Source organism: Chlorocebus sabaeus, chromosome 11 (assembly GCF_047675955.1).
Source record: "Chlorocebus sabaeus isolate Y175 chromosome 11, mChlSab1.0.hap1, whole genome shotgun sequence".
In the NCBI taxonomy this organism is placed as follows: domain Eukaryota; kingdom Metazoa; phylum Chordata; class Mammalia; order Primates; family Cercopithecidae; genus Chlorocebus; species Chlorocebus sabaeus.
Window position 1 is genome coordinate 54,598,609 of NC_132914.1, and position 27,504 is coordinate 54,626,112.

Consider the following 27,504-nt stretch of genomic DNA (forward strand, 5'->3'; position numbering starts at 1 on the left):
GTATTTTTAGTAGAGATGGGGTTTCACTATGTTGGCCGGCTTGTCTTGAACTCCTGACCTCCAGTGATCCACCCACCTCAGCCTCCCAAAGTGCTAAGATTAAGGGCATAAGCCACCATACGCAGCCAAGCTTTTGGTTTTCATAATTTTTTTTAATTTAGAAATCGTGAATGAAGGATTTGCAGACCACGAATATTTGATGAAGGCAATTCCAGAGTTTTGAGAAGGAGTACTCCATTCCACATACTCAGTCACCCAAGCTAGGAGCTTGAGGGTCATCCTAAACCCTCATTCTCTCCCCTCAACCCTCAGTCAATCAGTCAAGTCCTGTTGATCTTATTTTCTATCTTTTGAATCTGTTCTTCCCCCCATGCCAGTGCCTTGCCATCTTTCAATTGAGAGGGTCCTTCAGTTTTTTTCTAGCTGACCTTCCTACTCTTTTTGCAGCCATAAATCCTTCCTCCACTCTGCTCCTAAGTGCAGATCTGACCATGCCATGAGTCTTTGTTTCCAGAGTCTTTATGGTTCCAGTAACACCACAGGATGAAGTCCAACATCCTTAGTATGATCTAAAACTCAGATGCAAAGACACAAATAGCTATAATAATGTTATTCAATGTTTGTTACCAATCTGTAATGAAACAATTCCAGAGATTAAGTGTAGCCGGGCACGATGGCTCACGCCTGTAATCCCAGCACTTTGGGAGGCCAAGGCGAGTGGATCACAAAGTCAGGAGATCGAGACCATCCTGGCTCACACAAAACCCTGCCTCTACTAAAAATTCAAAAAAATTAGCCAGGCGTGGCGGTGTGGTGGGACTACTAGCAGTAGTCCCAGCTACTGGGGCAGCTGAGGCAGGAGAATGGCGTGAACCCAGGAGGCAGAGCTTGCAGTGAGCCGAGATTGCGCCACTGCACTCCAGCCTGGGCAACAGAGTGAGACTCTGTCTCAAAAAAAAAAGAAAAAAGAAATTAAGTGTAAGCATTTATAAAGTTTTATAGGAATTTGACAGAGAAATTTTGTATTTATTGAATCTAACAAAATGGTAGTTTGTTTTTTGAATAATTCACTTTTAGTGCATTCTATAAAAGTAGTGGACAATAATAGATTGAAAATGTTTTAAAAATTGGTCCCTAACCATACTTTGAGAAGCACTGGTCCATAATATTTTTAATGTCATGTACTTGTACACCTCCCTAGGCTCATTTCTAACCACCTCCACCCACCACCCAGCAATAATGAACAACCTTTTATAGTTTCTGAAACATATCACTCTGTTTCATATCTCCACCTCCATGGAAAGGCACTTTCTGGCCTCTCTGACTTGACTTCCCTTCCTCCTGGAAGTTTTTTTTTTTTTTTTTTGAGACTCACTTTTTGCTCTGTGGTGCAGGGATGCAGTAGTGCCATCAAGGCTCACTGCAGCCTTCAACTCCTGGGCTCAAATGTGCCTTCCATCTCAGCCTCCTAAAGTGCTGTGATTACAGGTGTGAGCCACCGCCCTGGCCACTCCTGGAAATCTCAAACTGACTGCATCCTCACCTCCTTTGGATGCCTGTCTAAACCAAGGCTCCTCACAACTCCAAGCAGAACAGATCACTCACCCTCTTATACTTCGGTCATTGTTTGTACCCCCATTATTGCACTATGTTGTAATTATTTGTTTATAGGTCTATTTCCCTATTAGTCTGTGAGTTCCTTAAAGGCAGTGGTTAGGATTATCTGTCTTTCAGGACTGAAACATTCCTTGTAAAATAACTAACTCGAAGGACAACATTCCTTAGATGATAAATTCTGGCATGTTACTGAAAGAGAAAAAAAGGGATCATTATTTTATATTTTTCTATTACCAGCCAGGATTTCAGCCTACTACCTTTCGCATCTGACTCTGAATTAATTTACCAGAATGGTGGACATTTTAGAAGGCCAAGGAGCCAGACTTGTGGGACTCACTGGAAACTTTACAAGGGAAAGAGATATGGAAAACAAATGTCTCCACTTAAACAGTTTTGCCCAGGCTCAGTCCCTTTGGGAGTAAAATCTGTGCCACCTGCCCTTTCAGAGTTGCACAGGCCCGTGAATAGGATCAATTCATTCATTTCAGAGGGTCCACCAGATAACAGGCTGGAGAGCTCCTGGGTTTTGGCTGAAACAAGCAACTATAATTGGAAATGTGTACAAAGAGCAATGAGGAGGCCACCGAGGGGTGGGAGGAATTAATCCCGCCTGAAGGAGTGGAAGGGGTCCAGGAAGGAGAGGGTGAGCCAAACCTTGCTGAGTGAGTCGGATCTGGCCCAGTGGAGACGTTGGGGGAGGAGTGAGCAGAGCAATCTGCTAGATGAAAATCTACACGTGCGTAGGGACGACAGTCTCTGCACTCCTCTTCCGCCCACTTTCCTCCCTTTCCTCGCAATCGTTTCCCCTTTTCTTGGAAAACTAGGACTGAGGATACTGTTTCCCTTCACGGAGGAGACCAGTACAGATAAAGGGAATATTAATCCTTTTCATCACGAGACCAGTTGCTCTGCTCTGTGTGTCTTTGAGAGCACTGGGGATGGAGGGACCAGGTGAGTCAAGCAAAGAAGTGGTCCTTCTTTGAGTGAGCCAAGGGGACACGGGAGAACAAGGCCCATGCAGGAAACAAATGAAAATTTTTGTATTTGTCCCCACTCCCTTTTTGTCACCACTCCCCGCCCGGCCCTCCCCCCCACACACACACACCTGTCTCTTTATGTTTTTCTATAGTTTCCCATGGTCTCCGTCTTTGTCTTTGCCTCTTTCCCTTTGCTAAAGGCTGGAAATTCCTTGTTCTCAACGGAAGGGAGTAGGAGGGGAGTTGGGGGTGGCAGGAGTGGGCGGGAAGAACAGACATCTCGGCAGCTTTGGCTGCGGGCTGCGGGGGCGCTCTGGGCCTCTGGCGGGCCCTGACAAGTCAATGATTTTTTAAATAGGGGCTCATATACAAACCTAGAGAGAGAGAGAAGGACACAGATATACAAGTGGATGTAAAGAAACATATAAATACATAATCTCAGGTACAGAGACACAAACTGGCAGTAGCGTCTTAAATATGCTTAGCATTCTACAATTTAGAGAGTTTTCCTGTACATTCTCTCATCCGAATCTCACGACAATCTTGAGAAACAAGGACACAAAGACACAAACACCCAGTAGTTTCACTCTCACACACCGGGTCACACCCGGACCCCCGCGGGCTCCCCTAGGGGAGTGGGAAGGCCCCTTCTGCGGGATTTCTCTTCCCTCGTCCCTCTCTGGCCGAGCACCCCCTCTCCCAGGACCGGGGAGTGGAGAACTCAAAATCAGCTCCTCCCTCCTCCTCTTTCCCGGACCAGGACCACGACCCGGGCGACCGGCGCCCAGTAGGTTGCCGCCCACTTGCTCACGCCCTACTCCGCCTCCTCCTTGGGCGGGCGTCTCCCAGATCCCAAGGCTCAGCACCGCCCCAAGGGGGCCGGGGTGGGAGGGAGGGGGGCGCCTCGAGCAGAGGCTGCGTGGGCGGAGGATGTGCGTCACGGGGAGCGTGGGCTGGGGGAGGGAGGGGGCACGTGGAAACCCGGGGCCAGCGGCTGGCAGCCCGGGATCCAAAATAACCCGAGATGGGGAGGGAGGGAGGGGGCGCCCACACCCCGTACGGGGTCGGGAGTGTCCCCTAGGGGAGCCCGTCTAGCCGCGCCCTCCAGTTGCGGGGCGGGGGATTGGGAGACGGGACTCTGCTCGTTCCCACCACCCCCACTGTGTTTGGCGCTTAATAGGATGAAGAAGGGGACCTGAGCAACTGAAATCCCCACACCAACAACGCGCTCATTCTCCCCGGACCCCACAAGGCGGAAAGGTCTCCTCGCTAGGCCAGAATGTAGAACCAGCCCCAGCCCACGGCCTCCACGCCCCAGCCCCTCAGAAGTGTGGACAGAGGAGAGGGGCGGGGCGGGGCTCAGGTTTCGGACTAGGGGAAACCTCACCTGTGGCCAGTCCGCCGGCTTCCCTTTGTCCCCCACCAGCCCCCCTTTCCCTGGGGCTTAGAGCCTTTGGGCCGGGCCCTCAGAGCCCCCGCCTCCCCCAACAGCCCTCCCAGTCGTGGGCGGGAGTGCAATGCGAACCAGATGGGGCTAGGAGAAACCAAAGGGGGAGACGGTGGTGGGTTGCAGGGGGTGGGGGACTAATCTTCAAGGCGCTCCTCCTTCCAGCTCCGCCGCAGGAAGTCACGTCGGAGGCTCCCGACCTCTTATCTTCCACTTGAGTTTCGGGCGAGGTCTCTAATAGACGGCCCCAGGAAGGGTATCGTCTTTGTCACAGCCTTGCCACACAAAATTCCCAAGCAGGGCCTCATCCTCAGCAAACAGAGGACAAGTGGAGGAATCCCTGCCTGACCTACGCGCTGACAAAACCCGATGCGTCTAATCAACACGCGCACCTAAGTGGTGGCGTGCAGCATAACCCCCCCATCCCTGTTTCCCAAACTTTCCAGGCTAGCATGGAGGCTTCGGTTTCTGAGAGCTGCCCCCTCAGATTACTCCACTGGGGGGCTGGGGAGGGGCGCGGGGATATCTAGGGGATCCCTGCAGAACCCCACGCTCTCAGGCCTGCCTTAAGTGCACACATATTATGGGAGTCAGATGCACGCACAGGAGGAGCCGGACACCCCAGCCTTCGCGAACTTTTGCCGACTGACTCCTAACATTCACAGGTCCAGCACCACAAGGCCTGAGTGTGGGCAACGGGCGTCCCCGTAGTTGTTTAGGCGCGTGTGCACGTCCGTGCGCTTCTTTGTGTACTTGTGCGTGGTTGTGAAACTCCTCTCAACTCGGAGGAGTGGGGGAGACTAGGAATGTCGCCGGCGGGGCGCTCACGTGGGTATGTGGGCGCCAAGAAGGCCGGCTGTGCATCCGGCGTGGGCGGCACAGAGCGACCTCGCCCCGCCCGCTGGGTCCCCAAGCCCGCCCTCCACAGTCGGGCCTCGGTCACCTCGGTCCCTAATTCGGCGCCTCGGCTCTGAATCCCCGCCCCCGCCTCCTGCTCCACACCCCCTCCCCCCAGTCTCCGCCTCTCCCAGTCTCTAAGCCGCGGCGTCTCCGCGGCCGAGAGGCCCTGGTGCCCGCCCCCCGGCCCCCGCCCCCACCCCCGCCCCCGGCTCTGCCCACGCCCTCCGCCCGCCAGCCCGGCAGCCAGCGCAGCGCCGGGCCTCGCTCCCCGTGCGTCCTGCGGGGGCGGAGGCGCGGAGAGGCGGCGAGCGCAGCCGGGGAGGGTGGGGGGGCAGAGGCACAGACAGAGGCGCGGAGGCTCGGAGAGAGAAGACGTGGAGGGAGGGACAGAGCCTGGACAGCGGTGGACACGGCATCGTGCGCGGGGCAGAGTGCAGTACGCAGCAGGCGCCGAGCGCTGGGCACCGAGAAGAGCAACCCGGGTGGTCTCCGGCCGTCCATGCACAGAGCGCCTTCCCCCACAGCCGAGCAGCCGCCGGGCGGAGGGGACAGCGCCCGCCGGACCCTGCAGCCCAGACTCAAGTTAGTGGGCAAAGGGAGGCAGCGGGGAGTGGAGATGGGTGGAGCTGGACTTGGGAATGGGGTCCAGAGGGCGGAGGTCGAGGGGAGGACGTGGGGAAGCGGGACGGGGGTGGGGGGTGGAGACTGATGGAAAAGGGGGTGCGTCTTCGAATTAGGGGGCCCTGGGAGCAGGCAAACATCTGATGAAGCTGGATATGAAAGAGTAGTACCTAAATCTCCATTCCTGGTTTACTCTGTGGGCTCTCCCTGGCCTAAGTGCCCCCTGTAAAGAACGTGGGAGCCTCCTAGCACCAGGGAATGCCCTGGAGCTCGAGCTGGCGTCAGTGCGGAAGGTGGGGGGACGCTCAGTTGCCTCAGTCCCTCGTTGTCACGGAGCGCGCGGGCCCCTGGGGTCCAGGAGAAGGCGGTGCCTTTGAGTTAAAGGAGCATCAGCGGGGGGAAGGGGGGTGACGAGGGAGGCAGGGAGGCCTTAGGCAGTTCCTTCCTATATCTGTCCCTTTATTCACAGAGTGGGGAGGGGAGTTTCAGTGTGCAGCCCCTTTAGCAAGAGGCCTTGCTGAAGAGCCTCTCCCCTACTCCACTTGAAGATGCGGGTGGAAAATAAGGGAGAGGAGAGTAGGCGGGAGCCCCTGGGCGGTTTTCGCCCACAGACTCTACCACTGTGGGAGTGTGTGTGGGCGGAACGGCCCCGGAGCAGAACAATTGCGCCCCTCCCCCTGCCGCAGCCCCTGAGCTGAAGGAAAAGGCCGACCGAGGAAGTGGGGAGTGTCACTGCTAGGAGAGGGGCCACTGAGGAGCACTGGGCGGCCTGGAAGGGTGGAGAGGTCCTGGGGGGAGAGAGGAAGCGTGCTGGTTAAGAATGCTTAACCAGGCCATTCTTAACCAGGCCGGGCGCGGTGGTTCACGCCTGTAATCCCAGCACTTTGGGAGGCCAAGGCGGTTGGATCACGAGGTCAGGAATTCGAGACCACCCTGACCAACATGGTGAAATCCCGTCTCTACTAAAAATACAAAAATTAGCTGGGCGTGGTGGCGGGCGCCTGTAATCTCAGCTACTCCGGAGGCTGAGGCAGGAGAATCGCTTGAACCCGGGAGGCGGAGGTTGCCGTGATAGCGCCACTGCACTCCAACCTGGGCAACAGGGCGAGACTCTGTCTTAAAAAAAAAAAAAAAAAAAAAATGCTTAATCCCTCGGAAAAGCTGAGCGAAGAGCAAGGCACCACCTGGCTCACTGAGTGGGAAAGCCAGGGAAGGTGCCACACCCTCCCTCCTAGCCACCTGGGGCTGTGGCTCCTTCACAGGGAATGAAGCTGGCCAGCAGCGTCCACTGTGCGGGAGACAGGGGTTCTACATTCACTTTAGTATAGGCGACTTCACTTTAGTGTTGAGACTGCTGAGTGTTTAGAGTGGAAGGTGAGGATTGTGTTTCGGGGGAGAGGGAGGTCCAGCCATCCGAGGTCGGTGCTGGTTAGCCTCAGCGCTCAAGTTCTTCTTACCACAGACCAAAAAGATAAAAGCTGAAGATAAGGTTTAAGAGGCTTCGACTCCTGCAGACACAGGGCACTGATTTTTGGGGCTTCGGGCCAGTCTAGGACAGCACTGGCTTGTCCATGCCTCTGAGCAGTGCCCGATTCTCAGAGTCTGTACTCAGACCTGGGCACTGTGCAGGACAGCATCCAAATGAGAGAGGGGAAGAAAAGCAGGCAGGAAAGAGGGAACAATTGTTAGTGTGGGTTGGTACCCAGTAGGGGGACTTGCACCGACTGCCTCTCTCTTGTGCCCCTCCTTCTCAGGCCCAGTGCCCGAGCCATGGCACTGCCTCGGACGCTGGGGGAGCTGCAGCTGTACCGGGTCCTGCAGCGCGCCAACCTCCTTTCCTACTATGAGACCTTCATCCAGCAGGGAGGGGACGACGTGCAGCAGCTGTGTGAGGCGGGTGAGGAGGAGTTTCTGGAGATCATGGCACTTGTGGGCATGGCCACCAAGCCCCTCCATGTCCGGCGCCTGCAGAAGGCACTGAGAGAGTGGGCCACCAATCCAGGGCTCTTCAGTCAACCAGTGCCTGCTGTTCCCGTCTCCAGCATCCCGCTCTTCAAGATCTCTGAGACTGCGGGTACCCGGAAAGGGAGCATGAGCAATGGGCATGGCAGCCCAGGGGAAAAGGCAGGCAGTGCCCGCAGTTTTAGCCCCAAGAGCCCCCTTGAACTTGGAGAGAAGCTATCACCACTGCCTGGGGGACCTGGGGCAGGGGACCCCCGGATCTGGCCAGGCCGGAGCACTCCAGAGTCGGACGTTGGGGCAGGAGGAGAAGAGGAGGCTGGCTCGCCCCCCTTCTCCCCCCCTGCAGGGGGAGGAGTCCCTGAGGGGACTGGGGCTGGGGGGCTGGCAGCAGGTGGGACTGGGGGTGGACCAGACCGACTGGAGCCAGAGATGGTACGCATGGTGGTGGAAAGTGTGGAGAGGATCTTCCGGAGCTTCCCAAGGGGGGATGCTGGGGAGGTCACATCCCTGCTAAAGCTGAATAAGAAGCTGGCACGGAGCGTTGGGCACATCTTTGAGATGGATGATAATGACAGCCAGAAGGAAGAGGAGATCCGCAAATACAGCATCATCTATGGCCGTTTCGACTCTAAGCGGCGGGAGGGCAAGCAGCTCAGCCTGCACGAGGTGAGAACCCCCAGGCCTCCTAGGATTGACCTTGACTCCCGGGCCTCCAGCCACTTACCTCTGCAAGTTTCTACGGTCTCCAACTCTGTTTCATTACCCCTTGACCAGGACCCCAGGCCCTGATCCCCTCCCTGACAGGCCCCCACCCCAGTGGCCACAGTGCTTCCATCCTCAGCTAAGGGGGAAGCAGAAATACAGGCTGCACCAAACTGTTCAGCTCCTTGTCACTCAGGACCCCACAGGAGTGGAAGAGGCCCTGGGCATTCCTAGGAAGCTATGGGTGCTGATCTCTGTCTGTCTTCCTCAGAAAGCTTCCATGTAGTGTCAAAACCAAAGCAAGCATCTGATGGATGGGCCTCATTTGTCTGATGGTGAAGGGGTGTGAGGAGGTCTGGTGAGGCAGCAGGGGAGTTCAAATTCTGACTCTCCTGGCTGCCCTCTCTCCACAGCTCACCATCAATGAGGCTGCTGCCCAGTTCTGCATGAGGGACAACACACTCTTATTGCGGAGAGTGGAGCTCTTCTCTTTGTCCCGCCAAGTAGCCCGAGAGAGCACCTACTTGTCCTCCTTGAAGGGCTCCAGGTGAGACCCCTTCCCCAGGTCCTTCCTAGACTGGAATCCTGCTGTGGAGTTAGATCATGTCCTAACCTTCAGTTCAGGCTGCTCTAGGCCTGCTTCCCGCCCACCTGGATGTCCTGCTTTTGGTCAAGTCAGCTTGTCTCAGGTCTGGTCTCTCCTTCCATCCATGTCGGGTCCCCCCAACCCCCTACAACAATAGGGCCTGAGCTAGAGACTCTTTCTCGGCCAGCTTCTTGACAAAGGTTTTAAATAACACGTCTCTGGCCGGGTTCTGTGCTCTGCCCATCACGTGGCCCTCATCAGCCTCACCCACTTTATTCTTATCCATTTTTTCAGGCTCCACCCTGAAGAACTGGGAGGCCCTCCACTGAAGAAGCTGAAACAAGAGGTATGTTTTCCGGGGTGCATGTAGGGGCATTGGGCAGCCTTCCCCAATCCCTTCCCTTGCCAGGTTTTCATTTCCCCATTTTGGGCATCCACAGGTTGGAGAACAGAGTCACCCTGAAATCCAGCAGCCTCCCCCAGGCCCTGAGTCCTATGCACCCCCATACCGCCCCAGCCTGGAGGAGGACAGCGCCAGCCTGTCTGGGGAGAGTCTGGATGGACATTTGCAGGGTGAGTGTGCCTCAGAATACTTTTCTCTTCATTGAGGGTGGGGGAGTAGGGGAAGGGTTGGGGGGAGGAGTGAGCCAGGAGGCAGTGCCTGGAACAGGGTTGGAAAGCCTGGCTGGAGGGGGGGCAGAAGGGCCTGTGGGCTGGCTGTGTGGTTGAGGGTGGGGGTTCCATTGGCTGCAGCCCCTTACCTGACCAGTGCCCATGCCCACAGCTGTGGGGTCATGTCCAAGGCTGACGCCGCCCCCTGCTGACCTGCCTCTGGCATTGCCAGCCCATGGGCTATGGAGCCGCCACATCCTGCAGCAGACACTGATGGACGAGGGGCTGCGGCTCGCCCGCCTCGTCTCACACGACCGCGTGGGCCGCCTCAGCCCCTGTGTGCCTGCGAAGCCACCTCTCGCAGGTGAGGCAGCCAGCAGTGCTGTCCCCAAGCACCCCGGCCACCCAGGCCCCACACAGCAATTCTGGTGTCCTGGGGCCAGGTGGGAGGAAGAGGGATATAGTCGTCAGAGAGGGCAGTAGGAGGGCTGGGCTCCAGCCAGCCAGGCCTTGGGGTGCGGTGAGGCAGACCCTGCCGGGCTGCTCCCACCTTGAAAAGTCTGGTCCTAGTGTAGATCTGTGAAAGGGGAACTGGGGAACGGGGAACAGAGAAAAGAGGATGAAAGCGCAGGAAGGAGGAGCATCAATAAGGGAAGCTCAGATGGCACTTCCACCAACCCAGGAGTGGGGAGCAGGCTAGGAGTTGCGGGGATGGGGATGGGGATGCCCAGCTTGGAAGCAGAGGAGCCCAAAGCAGTGATGCTTTGTGTGTGGAAGGGGGAAGAGGGAGTGGGCAGGCAGAGGGCTGGGCAGCCGCTGGGCTGAGAGTGACGCAGCAGACAAAGCCACCAACCCTGGCTTGGTATTTTTAAACTGTGCGTGGGTGGGAAGTGGGGGCGGGGACTGGAAGGGGGCCTCTTCTTGAGGGAGGAGCTCGGAGGCTGGCTTCCTGTGCTCCCCCTGATTTGGCTACCAAAACACTTGGGGGGCCATAGTAGGGTGACCTGGGAGGGGGCCAGGGATGAGTGGGGGTGGCAAAGCTTGGGAAGGGGGGGAGGGGAGAGGTCAGAGCCAAACCACCCCCGCAGCTCCTGACAGAACCAGAAATTCCAGCACAACGGAGGAGGCGGGAGAGACAGAGAAAGAGAGAGACACAGACAGAGACAGAGCTACACACAGCCAGAGAGGGGAGGGGGCTCACACACACAGGAATGGAACCCCCCATACACATGCAGTGGGCAGGAAGCAGTAATTCAACAAACGGAGCCCATCTTCACAACTTTCTTTGCCCCTGCTTCTGTTCCCAACCACTTCTGTCTGCAGCCAGTCACCCTGCAGTCTCCTAACTGCCCCCTTTTCCCTGCAGAGTTCGAGGAAGGGCTGCTGGACAGATGTCCTGCCCCAGGACCCCATCCCGCACTGGTGGAGGGTCGCAGGAGCAGCGTGAAAGTGGAGGCTGAGGCCAGCCGGCAGTGAGGGGTGGACTGGTGTCTTCAGACCCAGGACCTCAGACTTCTGGCTCACACAGACCCCCATGCTCTCCATCCCTGGAATATAGTCACAACCCTGGATCCTTCCTCTGCCCTTCTCCTGCCTCCCCACCTGCTCCATGGGCATAAGACTGTGGGGCTTCAAGCAATAACAAGCAGGGGCCTGGAGAGAGGACACAAGGAGGGTGCGTGGTGCCCTCACCCCTGCCCAGAGCGAGGGGGCAAGGACTCTGCCTCCAGGGCATCTGGGGTTCTCCCCTCCCTCACACGACACACTCCCATTCTCTTTAGGTTTGCACCAGTGGTGTGAGCAGTTGGACTCAGTTTGGACAAGGGGGAAAGGGGGACTTCCCTGGGAAGGTCCAGCAGCTAAAAGTGGCAACATTTGCCCCCAGAATTGGGGGCCTGGGAACACTGGACCTGCTCCTCCTTCCCTCTCCTTCCCCGTTTTTGTGCTTCTGGTTTGTTTCTTTAATTTAACAAGTGCTGCAGTTTGCCCTCCCATTCCCATCTATCCCCCAAGTCCTTTGCAATTTTCTCCCTCCTGCCCTACATGGGGGCGGTGGGTGTGGGATCCCTTCACTGGCCCCCTTGGGAGGCCTGGGTTGGACTCAGGGTCTCCTCCAGCTGGGGGCTGGACCGCAGCACTTATCTGAGCAGTTAGAGCGTCTTTCTTTTCAGATTGTGTACAGTAGATTATTTATTTTGTTATTTTGGAATAAAATTTATTTTATGGCTTAGGATCTATGACCCCTGCCTCGAGAGGGAGAAATGGTGACATGGGATGGGGGAGTGAAGGGAAGCTGGCAGTGGATAGGGCAACAGAAAAGATACAGCAGGCAGGGCCCCTTCATACACTGGAGGGCCACATGGTCAGGCCTGGACCCAGACTCTCACCCTGGCTCCCAGGCATCATTGGAGATATGGAGCCATATGTAGATGTCACAGCCACTTGGACCCACTTGGGCACAGTCAGACTCCAAATTCAGAGTATTTTTGGGTTAGCATATGTCAGAGAGGCCAGCACACTTGCTGCTGTCTTCTGTGCAATGTCTCACACTCCCAAATTTGTGTTGTCAAACAGGCAAAAGCAGACACATGTTTTATGTGGTCATGCAACTAACATGCCAGCTATACATTAACATATCTTAGGTACATACACGTTCACACAGCTATACATGAAGAAACTCGGCCCTTGTACTTTTGCATAGTCTCATACACATATCAGAAGCCTCCACCTCACTAACAGGAATTTGGGGCTTTGGGAGATTTTTTAATCAGGGCAAAACTTGTATTGGTAACCACATGTCCAGACCCCTCCTGTGCTCCATCCAGGGTCCCTTGAGCTGCTTCCCATTCCCCCAGGGCTGAGACCCAATATCCTCTATCCCTGGCCTCTAGTGTAAATGTGTCTGTATGTTCCTGCCTAACCATCCTAGGCCCTGGGTCAGAGTGGGCGGAGAAGCCTTCCATGCCCTAACCTGTACTCCTACCCAGCCCACCTCCTGCTCAGCCCCATCACCCTCAGAGAGCTCTGTGTGTGTGCGTGCGTGTGCGCGCTGAAGGTGCGGGCATGTTGGGGCGTGTCTCAGAGCCTGAACTTCCCTTCCAGTCAGTGCTGGAAGGAGGTGGGCAGGGGAATGATAGAAAGGAAGGAGTGGATTGGCTCCACCCACCATGCATTCTCCTGTCTTTTCCTCCTGACTGAGAAGTAGGTGGGGATAGGAGGGCACCCTCCCCATCTGCTGCTTGGCAGGGCATGAGTAAGTGTCCAGAGCAGGTCTGTGGGGGTAGTAGAAGAGCTGTCTCTCTGGGTTCTCCCTCCCAGCTGGGATCACCAACTGGGGTTGGCCCTTAGGTCCATGTGGGACATTGAGATCCCAGATTGCCCATAGTGGGAGGGTTGCAGGAGGGGCTGGGCCCCCAAGGACCCTCCCCCCGATTCCCCTTGCCCCTCCAGGAGAAGCTTAGTGAGGTCCTGTTCAGTGGGAGGCAGCAGAGGAGGGAATATGTCTTCACCAATCCTACAAGGAGATGGGAGAAGCAGTGGAGTAGGCATGGCGCCCACTCCCCTAGATGCCACCCAGCCTCCACTACTAAGCTGCCACTCACCAAGTGCCCTGAGAAAACGCTCTCACTGGCTGGCTCAGGCAGCTGTCTTCCACCATGGTCACATCTGAGCAGAGGAGGGGGTCAGGGCTGGACACAGCATGCTCCTGAGGCTGGCACGGCAGCAGGCCCCTGCCAGGAACCAGCAACGGAAATAAGGAGGGAGGGGCAAGGCCAGGAAAGAAGAGGTACATGGGGTCAGGAGGGGCCTTGTCACTCACTGGGGGTGAGGCTGGTCAAAGGACAGGCTCATCTGGCCCAGGCTGGGGGGCATCTGCAGGTGAGGCCTAGAATTAGGGAGAGCACAGTTAGAGGAAGGCAGGCTAGGCAAAGGCAAAGTGGTGCAAAGTCAGGACCACTGAGTGAGGAAACAAGCTCCAGCTCCTTATCCTGACTTAGTAGTGGCTTTGGGCAAGCTATTTCTATGCTCTGAGCTCAGTCTTCTCATCTGTAAAATGTGTGTGTTACGGGGGTGGATTAGCCAATTTCTAATGTTTCTTTGGACTCTGAACTTTGATAGTTCTTAAGTCCCCAAGTCCTCACTCCCGCCTCACCTTCTGGGAGGGGAGATGTTGTGCCTTGACTAAGAGTTAATAAGCACCTGAGTGTTATACTTGGGGAAGAAAAATGTCTAGGTCATCTCAAGGCCAAAACAGATGAGTAAACAAAAATCAACACAGCAGAGAAGTGACAGTGGCTCTCAGGGGCAGGACAGAAACAGTCATGCACCACACAACGACATTTCTGTCAGCTACAGACCACAGTGGTCCCATATGATTATAATCAAGGCCAGGCAGAGTGACTCACACCTGTAATCCTAACACTTTGGGAGGCTGAGGTGGGAAGATCACTTGAGCCCGGGAGTTTGAGACCAGCTTGGGCAATAAGTGAGACTCTGTCTGCAGAAAAACCTTAAAAAAGAATTAGCCGAGTATCGTGGTGCACAACAGCATGAGGATTGCTTGAGCCCAGGAGGTAGAGGTTGCAGGGAGCTAAGATTGCACCACTGCACTACAGTGAGTGAGACCTTGTCTCAAAAAAAAAAAAAGAAAAAGAAAAAGAAAATTATAATCAAGCTGAAAATTCGTATCACACAAATATTTACCATTATGTAACTATTTCCTTATACTCTTCTGAACGGTATCATGCTGCTCAGGTTTAAAGCTAGGATCAACAGGCTACACAATATAGCCTCAGTGTATAGTAGCCTATACCATCTAGGTTTGTGTAATTACACTCTATGATATTCGCATAACTATGAAACTGCCTAAGGACAGAAAATGCTCTTTCATTAAGTGATCCACGACTGGACTTACACAGCTTTTGCTATGAGCCAGGCACTATGCTCAGCTTTGTAAGTGTTATGAACTCATTTAATCTCCAAAATAATGCAGTGAGGTAGGTTATTATTATTAGCATTATTATCCCTCATTGGGCAGATAAGGCACCAAAGGCTAAGTAATTTGCCCCAAACCAGTAAGTGGTAGAGCTAGAATTCAAACCTAGGCAGTCTGGATCTTAACTACTATCCCCTCATTAGAGTGGACAGAAGAGAAAAAAGGTTGTTAGCATTTGGTGCTCCTTTCTCACAGAAGAGCCTCTTCTAACAATTCAAATGCCCACCCCCTTAGAGTGGGATGGTATCCCCATGAGGTTTTTCACTTACTCCTGGAAGGCTGACAACACATTGACTGATTCTTCTGGGGAGAGGCCTTGATACGGGGGGATGGAGTGAGAGTGTGGTGGGTACACCTGGGGCCTAGGGAAAGAAAACAGACCCCCTGATGCCAGCCCTTCTCCTGGACACCACCACACCCTGCTTTTGAACGGGTGTCCCTTTCATGGAAAGGAAAATTCCCTGTTCAGCCCCCAATGCCAGCTCTCCCAGCTGCCCATGCTAAAAGCCCATCTGCACAGACCACTCCCATTCCTGTCTTTCCAGCTCCTTACACCATATCTGGGCCAAGCTGCATGCTCATGGAGGAATCAGGGGCCATTCCAAGGTCATAAGAAGGCACCATGGTAGGCATCTGGAGCTCTGGGGTAGGAAGTGGCTGGTCCCTGGAGGAGGGAAGGAGGTACATATGACTGACCAAGAGTTGATGCCACCCCTCCTTCCTGCAGATAAGCACTAGACCCCTAACCTACCCACTGTCCACACCACCACACTCACCTTTCCACGGTCATCTTGATGGTAGCTGGGACATAACCCCTGCCATCCTTACCCATCTGTTCAGCTGTTGTGAGAAGGAAAAGAGAGCCATGGAGTGCTCTGGAGTTAGGGAGGAAGGGAGGTGGAAAAGGTGGGCATGGATGATGGGGAAGTAAGAGGAGCGCAGCTATGTAATAGGGAGTGACATCAGGATGACACAGGCAGGCAGGGAGAGGAGGGCAGCGGGGAGCAGGGAGGAAGTGGGTGACAGGAAGGAATCAGAACTGCCAGTTCCAGCTCACGCTTGTAGTGGCTCCGGAAAGCCTCATCCTTGGGCTTCTTGGGATAGAGGTTTTTGAGCTGAGCAAGATCCCGGATTCGGTCCCCCAGTGAACGAATGGACAGGTCTTTGGCAGAGAATGGCTGGATGTTCTCTATCTGTGGAGAGCCTATGGTAGGAATGAGACCCTGAGATCCCCCTGTTCAGACTTTCTTCCCCTTCCCCAACCCTCACCACAAGACCTGTTCTCACTCCACCAAGGCAAAGGGGAGAGGACCTAGGGTGGGGCTCCTGAGGGAGCGAGACCCACTAGTCTCCATTCCCACAGAGGTCACAGTGAGAAGGTGAACATTTAGACCCCAGAAGGAAGAAGAGAAGCTGGAAGAACTTCCTAAAGATCAGGATCAGCATCAGGAAGGTCAGGACGTTTCATTCCCAGAAGAAACCCCAGAGGGGACAGGCACAGAGACAGAGGACTGGCTGGGGTGGCCTCACCATCCTGGCCCCGGATGACGTGGGCAATGGTGATGCCCCCAATCTCTGAGTCGCTGAAGCGGAGGAGAAAGGTTCCGTCGGGCTCATTGAGAAGAAGGCTAGTAACGTACTGTTTGCTGATGAAGCCGATAATCAGCCTGGCCGGGATGAAAGAGAGGATGGGGCATGGGCAGTGAGTATGGAGGTGACTGGGGTATGGCTGCTCAGACCACCCAGGGCGGGGACTCACCGGTCAGACCAGTAGCTCCGGAGACAGCGTTTGGTGAGGTCCAGGACACCATCAAACCACTGCCAAAAGGTGAAGCCACGGCCCAGCAGGATCTCCTAGCGGGAGAAGGGAAATGGTGTGAGCCAAGGGAGGGCCAGAGCTGGAGCCTGTTTAGGGCAGGCACTGAGCTGTGAGTGCCCTCATGACAGAATCACAGGGCTGAGGGATCGGACCGAACCTGAGATTCCATCAATGACAACGACCAATCCTCATGCTTACGTGTGCCAGTCACTATTTCAAGCCTTTCCATATATTTATTTGCTCTTTATAAGGCTATGGAGGTAGGGACTATAATAATTCCATTTTACAGACGAAGAAATGGAAGTCCAAAAACGTCAAATGACTTGCCCAGGTCTACACAGCTGGTAAGAGGCAGAGCTAGGATTTAAACCCAGGCATTCTGGCACTGGAGCCCCTATTAACTACTGTGCTACACCCTGTCCCTAAGGAGGTGTGGCAGAGGTGAAGCCCAAAGGAAGGTAACCTGCTGGGTGTGACTGTCTTGCTCCCTTTTGCTAAAACACCCTCTGGTCACATGAGCCTTTCTTTCTTCTCTTTAAAGATTCTGTCTCACACTAAGAAAGAAAGAAAGAAAAGAAGGAAGGAAGGAAGGAAGGAAAGGAAGAAGGAAGGAAGGAAAGAAGGAAGGAAGGAAGGAAGGAAGGAAGGAAGGAAGGAAGGAAGGAAGGAAGGAGGGAGGGAGGGAGGGAGGGAGGGAGGGAAGGAAGGAAGACCAAAAAATAAAATAACGTAATATAACATAAAATCAAAGAGCAAGAGTCAGAAATATGTAGTTCTGTCCTAGCCATGGCATTCACCTGCTTTGGGACCTTGAACAAACTACATAACCTTCTGAGCATCAGATTCCTCATCTGTAAAATGGGGATAATAATAGTATCTACCTCAAAGGAATGTCGGGAGGCTTAAGTGAGATAACATACATAAAGTGTTAAGCACAGTGCCTGGCATATAATAAGCTGTCAACACGTGGTAGCTGGTATTACTGCACATGTCCCTATGGGATTTTGTTCAGTTTAGACAGAATCTCATTCTGTCAGTAGGCTGGAGTGCAGTGGCACAATCTTGGCTCACTGCAACCTCTGCCTCTCAGGTTCAAGTGATTCTCCTGCCTCAGCCTCCCAAGTAGCTGGGACTACAGGCATGCACCACCATGCCCAGGTAATTTCTGTATTTTTAGTAGAGACAGGGTTTCACCATGTTGGCCAGGATGGTCTTGATCTCTTGGCCTTGTGATCCGCCCTCCTCAGCCTCCCAAAGTGCTGGGATTACAGGTGTGAGCCAGCCTGGGCCTCTTTTTTTTGATATGGAGTCTTGCCCAGGCTGGGGTGCAATGGTACGATCTTCCCTGCAGTCTCCACCTCCTGGGTTCATCTCCTGCCTCAGCCTCCTGAGTAGCTGGATTACAGACGCAAACAACCATGCCTGGCTAATTTTTTGCGTTTTTAGTAGAGACGGGGTTTTGCCATGTTGGCCAGGCTGGTCTCGAACTCCTGACCTCAGGTGATCCACCCGTCTCGGCCTCCCAAAGTGCTGGGATTACAGGCATGAGCCACCATGCCTGGCCCCCCTCTTTTTTTTTTTTTTTTGGAAACAGTCTTGCACTGTCACCCAGGCTTGAGTGCAGCGGTGTGATCTCAGCTCACTGCAACCTCCGCCTCCCGGGTTCAAGTGATTCTCCTGCCTCAGCCTCCCACGTAGCTGGGATTACAGGCATGTGCCACCACAACTGGCTAATTTTTGTATTTTTAGTAGAGATGGAGTTTCACCATGTTGGCCAGGATGGTCTCGAACTCCTGGCCTCAGGTGATCCGCCCACCCTGGCATCTCAAAGACTGAGATTACAGGCATGAGCCACTGTGCCCAGCCAGGAACAATTTTTCCAATGGGTCAAAGTCACTTTGAATCAGAGCTCTGTTTACACACAACCTGGGTGAGTCATGCAAGTCGCTGGTAAAGAGAAAGGACAGATGACCCCCAGACCAAAACCATAGGGATGTCAGAGAATGCATCTCTGGAGCCAACCCCCAGACCTGGGGTTTTTCCTCCCTGGTCCATGACAGGCCTTCCTAAAGGACCTGAGAGGGCACTGTGGAGACTCCAGCGGAAGGTCCCTGCATGGAGGCTGAGCAGGCCCTGAGTGCCTGAGGCATGAAGAGCTTGGGGGTGGGAGGTCCAAAGGGCAGGAGAATGACCTTGTTGAACTGTGACCAGGACACAGAACGGTGCTGGAAGGCCTCCATGCTGAGGCTGTTGTCATTGAAGATCTTCTGGGCCAGGAAGAGGAAGTGCTCTGGGAGCAGCCCCCGGTTGGTCCCCACCTCAGCCATGAACTTCAAGTTCAGAGTTTCACACATCTTCTCCCAGGGCACCCGCTCAGCCACCACAAAGGGCACGCGGTCCTGAGGAGAAGGGGGAAGAAGAGAGCATCAGAGGCTACTGTCTTGTTCTTCCTCAGGCCGGCCTTCATCCCTCCCACCTGCCTGTGGCCTGCCCATCCACAGCACCTGATATCGCTCACGAACATGCTACTTTTTCTAGGTTACAGTGCTGTGGCCTGATAGTTGTTAAGACTGGGGTGAAAAGAGGTCAGAAGTACGAAAGTAGGCCCATGAGAAGGTGTTAAGGTCACACCCATTTAAACATGCCTGCCACCCCATCAACAGGCCTGCACCACTGCCCATATTAGAACCCACCCTGCCCCTGTTCCCTCCAACTCCAGGAATTTCCTCACCATCTCAGAGAAGGCATTGTCCCACAGGATGGTGGCTTTGGCATTGTTGTCTTGGTTGCCATGGACGATGACCACCAGGGGCAGAGACAGGGCCTGAAGAGGGTGAGGACAGGGGTTTCTTTTCTTTCTTTCTTTCCTTTTTTTTTTTTTTTTAAGATAGTATCTCACTCTATTGCCCAGGCTGGACTGCAGTAGCACAATCTCAGCTCACCGCAGCCTCAGCCTCCAGGGCTCAAGTGATCCTTCCACCTCGGCCTCCTGAATAGCTGGACCTACAGGTATGGACCACCTAATCCAGCTAAGTTTTTATTTTTTGTAGAGATTGGATCTCCCTATGTAGCCCAGGCTGGTCTTAAACTTGCAGGTTCAAGCGATCCTCCTACCTTGGACTCCCAAAGTGCTAAGATTTTTTTTTTTTTTTTAGACAGAGTCTTGCTCTGTCACCCAGGCTGAAGTGAAGAGGTGTGATCTCAGCTCACTGCAACCTCTGCCTCCCGGGTTCAAGCGATTCTCCTGCCTCAGCCTCCTGAGCAGCTGGGACTACAGGCCTGCACCACGACACCCAGCTTATTTATTTATTTATTTATTTATTTATTTATTTATTTATTTTGAGACGGAGTCTCACTCTCACCCAGGCTGGAGTGCAGTGGCGCGATCTCGGCTCACTGCAACCTCTGCCTCCTGGGTTCACGCCATTCTCCTGCCTCAGCCTCCCAAGTAGCTGGGACCACAGGTGCCCGCCACCACGCCCAGCTAATTTTTTGTATTTTTAGTAGATATAGGGTTTCACCGTGTTAGCCAGGATGGTCTTGATCTCCTGACCTTGTGATCTGCCCACCTTGGCCTCCCAAAGTGCTGGGATTACAGGCGTGAGCCATTGCGCCCGGCCAATTTTTTTATTTTTAGTAGAGACGGGGTTTCACCATATTGGCCAGGCTGGTCTTGAACTCCTGACCTTGGGATCTGCCAAAGTGCTGGGGCTACAGGCCTCCCAAAGTGCTGGGGCTACAGGCGTGAGCCACCACGCCCAGCTGGACAGGGGTTTCTTAAAGCAAGAAGTTTCCTCAGGGGGCTGGCTCTGAGCACTCAGAGAAGTTACTGGACTCACACATCATAATCAAAAAGTTCATGCCATGTTATTAAAAGTTTTCTGAAGCTCAGTCAGGGCCTCACTCTAGAGAAGTGGTTATGAGTCACTGCTATGGAGCCAGACCTCCAGGTTTCAAATACCAGCTCCAACACTTAGCTGTGTGACTGGGACAAACTACTTAAACTGTGTCTCAATGCCCTTATCTATAAAATGAGGCTGATAATACTGCCTACCTCATAATGTTACTGTGAAAACCAAACGTGTGTGTGCTGGCACGCATGTGCATGTGTATCATTTAATAGAGAGACCTGGTCTATAGGAAGTGCTTCCTAAGTGTTTGCTGCTATCCGCTACCATTCCCTGCCCCGTGCGCTCCATGTTCTTGCTTCACCCCACTCACCCGGGCCCCAGTGTGCATGAATCCCAGACACATGGGGTATGGGGCAGTCACAGGAGGTGAGGGTCCAGGGACCCTGTGTGTGGCATTAGAGAAGGACTTGGGGTCCCAGATTGGGGTAGGGCTGGGCCACGGTTCACCTGGAGCTGGATGGGGAGTTTGCCGGGGCCAAGTGTGAAGCTGGCAGAGAAGAGCACAGCGCACTTCTCCTCTGTGACAGACTCAGTGCCCTTCCGCTCACACCGCTTGATCTTCTTGAGAAGCTGTGTGTGGGGTGAGGGAGAGCAAGGGCGAGTGCATGAGGACAGAGACCGCTCCTCTTGGGTTCCCGACATCCTCTCCAAGGAGAGTCCCATAGTCTCCTAGTGGTGCCCCCCTCACTGCCCACTGCACCCCAAAGCCCCTCACCAGGTTCTTGAACAGGGCAGAGCAGCAGTTCCCGGGAATGCTGTTCTCCAAGGGCACAGTGTTGTTGATGATTTCTCCAGTGCTTTCTCTGCCAGGGGAGGTCAGAGTGTGAACAAGCTCATCCCACTGTGGCCAGGTGTGGCGACGCGCTTGAGTGCATGAGTGAGTGTAGACTACCCATTGTCGCCAGCCCTAAATCTCCACATCTCTGTTTGGGTTCTTAAGGGGGGAGTCCCCATCTTGGCCAAGTCATGATGCCCCCACCCCATTCCAGCCCTAAATGGGTCCCTCCCTTTCCTCTGCCTTGACCATTCAGGGTCTCCACATCCCATGGCCCTCCCTCCCCATCCCTTGCTCTTTTCAGTGCCAGCCCCCCAAGCTGCCTCCATCACCCTAACATGCCTTCTCCAACCCCAGGTCCAATCCCAGCTTACGCTCCAGCCCCAGGACCCTGAGGCACACTCAGCTCCCTCGCCTGCTTCTCTGTCACCATGTCAGCCCTGACCAGTGGAGGCTTGGCTGGGGCCCCCAGGAACCTCAAGCCCAACAGGAATCGAACTCCAGCCTGGAACTTGGTCTGAGTCTTCAGTACCTGGGGCGGCTGCTTCTCCACCAGGAAACAACTGGGAGTGAGGAGGACACAAGGGGAGTTGGGGGCTAGGTCCCTGCTGGTGCCCTCCCCACAGCTCTAGCCCCCTTCTTTTCTTCCTGAGGTCTGTTCTAGGCCAGATTGGGGACTCCCGGGACGTACCTGGTGACGAGGGTTCGCAGGACTTCATCCAGCCGGCCAATCAGCGATGCCCGGGTCTTGGGCTCAAGCTCCCCACCAGCCGCCCCTATCTCCTGCTGTAGCTGGGAATAAATGTCCACCAGGCTCTCACACCTGGGGCCAGGACAGTGGTCAGGGGGCATAGGATTAAGGCTGCTTGCTCCGGCCCAGACCCCCTTCCACTGTACCCAGGGAGAAAGGCTATCATGCGTGGAGGAGTGGGGTGGGTAGTGGGTGTGGCTGCAAGGCACCTGGGCTGAAGGGGGTTCTGTGATCTGTTGGCCTAGGGTCTGGGTGGGAGGTTCGTTCTCAGTGCCTACACCCCTGTGGAAACCCAGCTGCCTCTCCCCCGATGGCTCTTGCACCCAGGACAGCTACCCGCCCTTACAGTGCTTTGTAGCAAATTGGAAAGTGTTCCCACCCAATAAACCAAATGGAAAAGCCCTCCTATTCCTCTGGGCATGGAGAGAAGCCTGGGTTGGATGAGTCCCTGTTTGTGCCTCTCGACTGGGCCCACTTGTACAGGATGCAACCTGAATGACAGTGTGCACAGCCCCGCTGGAACCGGCTTTTATGCATCTTGGTCCACTCCAAGGCCCTGCCGCCTGGCTTCTCTCTCTCACCTGTAGGGCCTCCAGCAGTGTCAGCTGCCCACCCCCAGCTTATCCCCCCTTCCCCATCAGCCCTGGCCCAACCTCTCCTGGAGTGGGGCCAGGCTCTCCTCAAAGGGTGCGCCATTCCCTGCCAGCTGCTGCTGCCGTTTCCAAATCTGGATCCTCTTCAGCACTAGGGCCTTGGCTGTCTCCAGTTCTCCAGTGGTCTCCTGCAGTAGCATGGCCAGGGCCTATGGGCAGAAAGGGGCCTGAGCCAGAGCCTCACGCTGCCTCCGCACCCAGCTCCTGGGATACGGCTCTTTTTCTCACTCCTCTGGAATTCCCTTACCCTACTTCAGCCTGTGTGTCTCTGAGGTCTGGCTTCCATCCCTCCAGCTGCACTTTGACCTCAGTCTCCACCTCTCAGCCCATTACTCACCTCACTTGGCCCAGTCCCATTAGCAGGAGTTTCTATCAAGCTGTGCAGAGACACTGAGGGTTGGGGGCAGAAATCAAGGGTGCAGACAGATTAGAGGTTCAGTTAAGGTTGAGATCCAAGAGGGGACCACTCCCATACACTCCCCAGAACCACCCTGGCCCCCACCTTGGCCAGCCTCAGCCCCCTTCTGCAGGGCTTCTCGAAGAAGGTGGATCTCCCCTACTCGGTGCTGCAGCCTCCGCAGGGCTGTCTTGAACTTGAGTTCTTCCTGCTTCCAGTGGAAAGGCATTGGCAAGTGGCGAAACTACGCAGGAAGGACAGATGCCAAGAGGTGAAACACTCTGCTCATCCCTCTATACCTGGCCTCTACTCTGCTCTGCAGAGAGCGTTTTCTTGCTCCCATCTCCCCTTTGGCAGTTCTTCTTGACCTTTTGGAATATCGTGGGACCTTGCTCCTAGCAGAATCAGCTCCTTATCCCTTGCTGTGTTCTCTCCAGGCCTCTTACCCTCAGTCCCTCATAGAAAGATTCCCTGAGCTTGACTTGGGGTTCACTCTGACCCTAAGAACCTCCTTTGGTTATTCCTGGGCCTAGAACACTGAGCCTTTGCTGAGGTTCAAATTCTTTCTAGTTTGTCATGGCTCAGGCCAAAGTCTTAGGAAATTGAGTTGGGGGGGGGAAGTAGAATATCACAATACCTGTTCCATAACAGCTTTTTTCTCTCCTTGAAGTATTTGTCTGAAAGTGGCCACCAGCTTCAGGGGGTCCCTCTGATATATGCTCTATAGAAATGAGAGTGGTAAACAGTGAGCTTGGCTCTTACCCATGTCCCTCCATCCCTCCAATCCCCAGGCCCCCATTCATACATATACTATAAGGCAGCACAACTGTAGACTCCAGAAGTTTTTGTGCATTTGCATGCTTTTAAAATCTAATTTGCCTGCTAGCTAGCAGCTAACCACAGGAACACAAATTTGCTTCCAGCATCCAACCAATTTTCTTCCAGGGCCCAATGCTCAACCCAGTTCAACCTCAGCCCCACCCAGCCTTGTTCCCTCCCCTCCTGCCCCACCTCCAGGGTACTGATGTGTTGCAAGATGGTGTTCCCCTCCCCCTGCTCTCCCGCTGAGGCCTGAAGGCGCTGGACAGTGTCTGAAAGTAGGGCAGTAGCCATGTTGCAGCAGAAGGCGTCTGAGCCGACCAGGAACTCCCTGCAGGAAGATCAGGATGAGGCTACCTCAGGCCAGGGCTTCCTCAGCTCTCCTGACCCTTTACCCCACAGCCAAATGCTCAGCAGTTCCTTTCTCGCTCCTTATTCTCCATCTAGGCCCTCTGTAGCTTTCACCCGTGCTCCTTGTTCCCCAGTCTTCTAGCTGTTATGAGAAGTGCCTTTGTCCCAGCCCAAACCTCCCTCCTCTTCAGCTCAACCTCCTAAGAGATGAGGTCTCCATCTGTCAACATTCATAGGCTGGTCTTGATGGGGCACAGACTCCCTGCTAAATCTAGGTCACTACACATGGAATAACAGGTCTCAAGTTCTGAATCCATGGCTGAGGGGAAAAAATCTAAGGAGAAGGAAGATGAGTCAGGGGAGACTTGGGGAACCAGCAGGGAACAGCCAGGACTCACCAGGGCTGGCTCTCCAGCCAGTCACCCAGAAGATGCCGCAGGTGTTGGGGAAAGTCGACATAGAGCCGCTGCACTTTTTCTGGGGGCATCTTGGAGACCAGACCCCACAGAGACATTATCTGGGACTTGGAGGTTGCCTGGAGGAGAAAAATAAGGCCACTCTGAGGGGTGCCCAAGAAACTTGGCCTATCTTCTGGAGCAGCCAGGGACCTCCTATAGATAGCCCTCCTAGGGACCATCCCCACCACCACTCACGGCCAGACCACCTTAAACCAGGGGCATCCTGGGTCAATGACTGAGATGGGGGTAACTCCTTCAGTGATAGACACAGGGGTAGAAAGAGCTGAGCTGTAGCCAGAGGGGTGGGGAGGCAAAGGGAGACAGGGCAGTAGGGAGAGAGCTCTCTTGGAGATGGCAGAGAATTTGGTTGCAGCTCTAGACCTGACTCTGGTTCTGTGGGCAAGGAGTCTTCCCTGTGTGGGCTTTGATTTTTCTCATCTATACAATATGAGTGTTAGATGAATGGAAAACTTTCCAAACTTTTTAAAGCAGTAGGCAATGTCAGCTTTTAATCTGTGGAATCTCAATCACATAAAAGGTACGAAACTGAAGATGCCCTGTTGAAAGCAAGCATGGAAAGCCTGAAACTTGACTGCTTCTACTTCCCTCTCCCCATCTCCTGACGCCAAAGGCGTCCCTAGACAAACCTCTCAAAATTCTAGGACTCCATGAGATAATTTGAAAACCACAAGGCTCGGCCGGGAGCGGTGGCTCACACCTGTAATCCCAGCACTTTGGGAGGCCGAGGTGGGCAGATCACTAGGTCAGGAGATCAAGACCATCCTGGCTAACACAGTGAAACCCTGTCTCTACTAAAAATACAAAACAAAATTAGCAGGGCGTGGTGGCAGGCCCCTGTAGTCCCAGCTACTGGGGAGGCTGAGGTGAGAGAACAGTGTGAACCCGGGAGGCGGAGCTTGCAGCGAGCCGAGATTACACCACTGTACTCAAGCCTGGGCGACAGAGCGAGACTCTGTCTCAAAAATATATATATATAAGTAAATAAAATAAAATAAAAATGAAAACCACAAGGCTAGATGATGAAGAGGACGGGAGAGTAATAACAGCTACTATTTGTTAAGCACTTACCACGTAGGAGGCATTACACTCAGTGCATTATCTCATTCAGGCCTCATGACACTTTTGAAAATATATAATATCCATTTTATAGATGAAGAAACTGAGGCTTAAGGAGTTTCTCTACCCTGCCCAAGGTCATTCAGTAGGTGAGTTTGGAAAGCAGGCTTTGAATCTGAGTGGGGATTAACCATCGCACTGTGTTGTTAGGATCCCTTCCAGGGGCAAATCTGATCATCCTAAGAAGTGGGGGAAGATGGGAGGAGACTTGAAGGAGGAGAGTTGGAAAAGGAAAGTAGAGAGAACTAAGGAAGAGGATGGGAGAGACTGGAAAAAAAGGCAGGTTTAGTAAGCCAGGAGGAAAGAGCCTAGAAGAGAGAGGAAGCTGGAGGTGAAGAAGAGAGACGAAAAGAGGGAGAAAGGAGAGAAGGGGACAGGGAAGTAGAGGAGGGGGTTGCATCCCCATTTCCAGGTTCAGGGGGAACTGGGTAGACCAGTGGTTTCCCAGGGGCCTCTCAGTTCACGTTTCTCACAATATCCCTCTCCTAGAGATGAGGGAGAGGATGGGATGACAACTCCCCCGGTCTCCCAAAACCCAGTAACCCCAAGTCCTCCTGTTCCACGTTCAGCCTCTCACTTCACCCAGGACTCTCAAAGGGATGGAAAATGGAGAGGCCCCTTCTCTGGACCTTCCTGCTCCAAGACCTTCATGCCCCTCTTTCCTCCAGTTCCCACTCCCCCCAGCTCTTTTCTCCTCAAGGCGAATCCTTACCCCTCCTGCTCAGGCTCCTCCAATAGGCCTTTCTCTAACCCAAGAGAGAAAGGTCCTCTGGAGTGGGTGGGCATCGCTTTCCTCTGCATCCCCTTGCAAAGTGACCAGCCTCCTGGCATGGCCCTGGCTAGAAATATCCAACCCCTCTTCTTCCCCAGACATCAGGAGGACACATTTCTCCCCACCCCAACTCATAACAAGGCTGGGTCGATTGGCTTGACCAGGACAGGGGTTCCTTTAGCGTTCAGCCCGCTGTAGGGGAAGGGAGGGAGGAACCACGGCGTGAGGGGCGGGGCCAGTGTTCCCTCCCAAACCCAGAAGGGAAGCGCAAGGTCTGGGATCCTCGTCCGCCCGCTTGGTGGCCTAAATTCGATTATCTCAACCCCTACCTCCCAGAGTCCTCTGACTGTGGGACCACAGGATCGAAAGTTAAAACAGCTTCTCTGAGTTGCCCAATGTGTGGATGTGGCGGTGGGGGCGGGCGGGGAGGTGGAGCCAGTTCAGCACGAGGAGGGTTAACTCGGCGCCACCGTTGGGAAGTCTCAGCGTCTACAGCAGCCAAGCGTGGAGCAGTTTTGAGGGGGAAATTCCCCCTCCTCTGGGGCACCATGAGGTCTACATCTGGGGCTCGCTCATCCCCCAGCCACACCCTTGAACAGGAACCTTTAGCGGAGGGCAGGATAGGGGTTTAACGAGGATCCACTGCCCTCTGGCATCAACCTTCCAGGGAGGGGCGACCACTTCCCCCGACCCAGGGCAGAGGAGCACTCCTTCACCTTCTTTCCCTGACTTTCCATTGCCCTGGGGGTGCAGGGGTGAGCCTGTGAAAACGTGACCCATGGGGGAGGGGAGTACTGAGGCCTGGACCCTCCCAGATTCCTCCAGGAGTTCGAAACTGCCAAAACCCAGTGCCACCAGCCACCAACACTAGCTGAAACCATCTCTTGGGGACCATCCACCCAGCCAGGGGAGGATCCCGAGAGCTCCCCCGCCGAATCCACCCCCACACACTCAAAGAGGCCCCCGCACCCACCTCGGAGGCAACCCCTCTGCTGTCTTCTCCCTTTCTCAGCGGGCACTGCCAGGCCCCATAGGTCTGTAGCTCTGTCCAGCGAGTTCAAGGCTGGCCCTGCTAGCACCTCCCCCCTTCCACCACCATCACCAAAAAGAAAAATAAAATAAAACACACACATACATACACACACACACACTCCTCTCCCGTCCTCCCTCTTCAGTGTAAGCAGTGGCTGCCCCAGCCCGCTGTTTCCGGCTTCTCCTTCTACCCAGGTCCCTCCCTGGAG

General features: G+C 54.4%; 2 protein-coding genes across 7 annotated transcripts; one reads left to right on the plus strand and one right to left on the minus strand.

The window, feature by feature from the left end:
* The first annotated feature begins 5,282 nt into the window (after positions 1 to 5,282).
* Positions 5,283 to 11,657, plus strand: NAB2 (NGFI-A binding protein 2). Of its 2 annotated transcripts, XM_008003737.3 has the most exons (7): positions 5,283 to 5,523; positions 7,317 to 8,190; positions 8,640 to 8,773; positions 9,107 to 9,158; positions 9,253 to 9,385; positions 9,597 to 9,788; positions 10,791 to 11,657. In XM_008003737.3, the coding sequence occupies exons 1-7, from the start codon at positions 5,441 to 5,443 to the stop codon at positions 10,898 to 10,900; spliced, it is 1,578 nt and encodes a 525-aa protein (XP_008001928.1). In that variant the 5' UTR covers positions 5,283 to 5,440; the 3' UTR covers positions 10,901 to 11,657. The 2 variants fall into 2 exon arrangements, with proteins under 2 accessions (XP_008001928.1, XP_008001929.1); XM_008003738.3 differs by lacking the exon at positions 9,597 to 9,788.
* STAT6 (signal transducer and activator of transcription 6) lies at positions 11,597 to 27,504 on the minus strand. Of its 5 annotated transcripts, none has more exons than XM_008003734.3 (22): positions 27,399 to 27,504; positions 24,295 to 24,431; positions 23,738 to 23,876; positions 23,364 to 23,447; positions 22,832 to 22,970; positions 22,667 to 22,719; positions 22,330 to 22,478; positions 21,617 to 21,748; positions 21,300 to 21,488; positions 20,866 to 20,953; positions 20,598 to 20,720; positions 18,971 to 19,063; positions 18,432 to 18,638; positions 16,180 to 16,274; positions 15,951 to 16,087; positions 15,478 to 15,624; positions 15,197 to 15,260; positions 14,974 to 15,084; positions 14,690 to 14,782; positions 13,245 to 13,310; positions 13,027 to 13,155; positions 11,597 to 12,938 (listed from the first exon to the last, which is right to left on the minus strand). In XM_008003734.3, exons 2-22 carry the CDS (start codon positions 24,408 to 24,410, stop codon positions 12,749 to 12,751), a joined length of 2,544 nt encoding a protein of 847 aa, XP_008001925.1. In that variant the 5' UTR covers positions 24,411 to 24,431; positions 27,399 to 27,504; the 3' UTR covers positions 11,597 to 12,748. The 5 variants fall into 5 exon arrangements, with proteins under 5 accessions (XP_008001925.1, XP_008001926.1, XP_008001923.1 ...); XM_008003735.3 differs by having other exon boundaries at positions 27,403 to 27,479; XM_008003732.3 differs by having other exon boundaries at positions 27,237 to 27,471.

Excerpts from the sequence above, each read along its gene's own strand:
- NAB2 (XM_008003737.3), top strand. The coding sequence starts at position 5,441 with ATGCACAGAGCGCCTTCCCCCACAGCCGAGCAGCCGCCGGGCGGAGGG. Across the intron at positions 8,774-9,106 it reads TCCTCCTTGAAGGGCTCCAG|GCTCCACCCTGAAGAACTGG; the intron begins GTGAGACCCCTT and ends CCATTTTTTCAG. Across the intron at positions 9,789-10,790 it reads TGCGAAGCCACCTCTCGCAG|AGTTCGAGGAAGGGCTGCTG; the intron begins GTGAGGCAGCCA and ends TTTTCCCTGCAG.
- STAT6 (XM_008003734.3), bottom strand. The coding sequence starts at position 24,410 with ATGTCTCTGTGGGGTCTGGTCTCCAAGATGCCCCCAGAAAAAGTGCAG. Across the intron at positions 18,639-18,970 it reads ACAATGCCTTCTCTGAGATG|GACCGCGTGCCCTTTGTGGT; the intron begins GTGAGGAAATTC and ends CCTTCTCCTCAG. Across the intron at positions 16,275-18,431 it reads CCTGGTCACAGTTCAACAAG|GAGATCCTGCTGGGCCGTGG; the intron begins GTCATTCTCCTG and ends TTCTCCCGCTAG.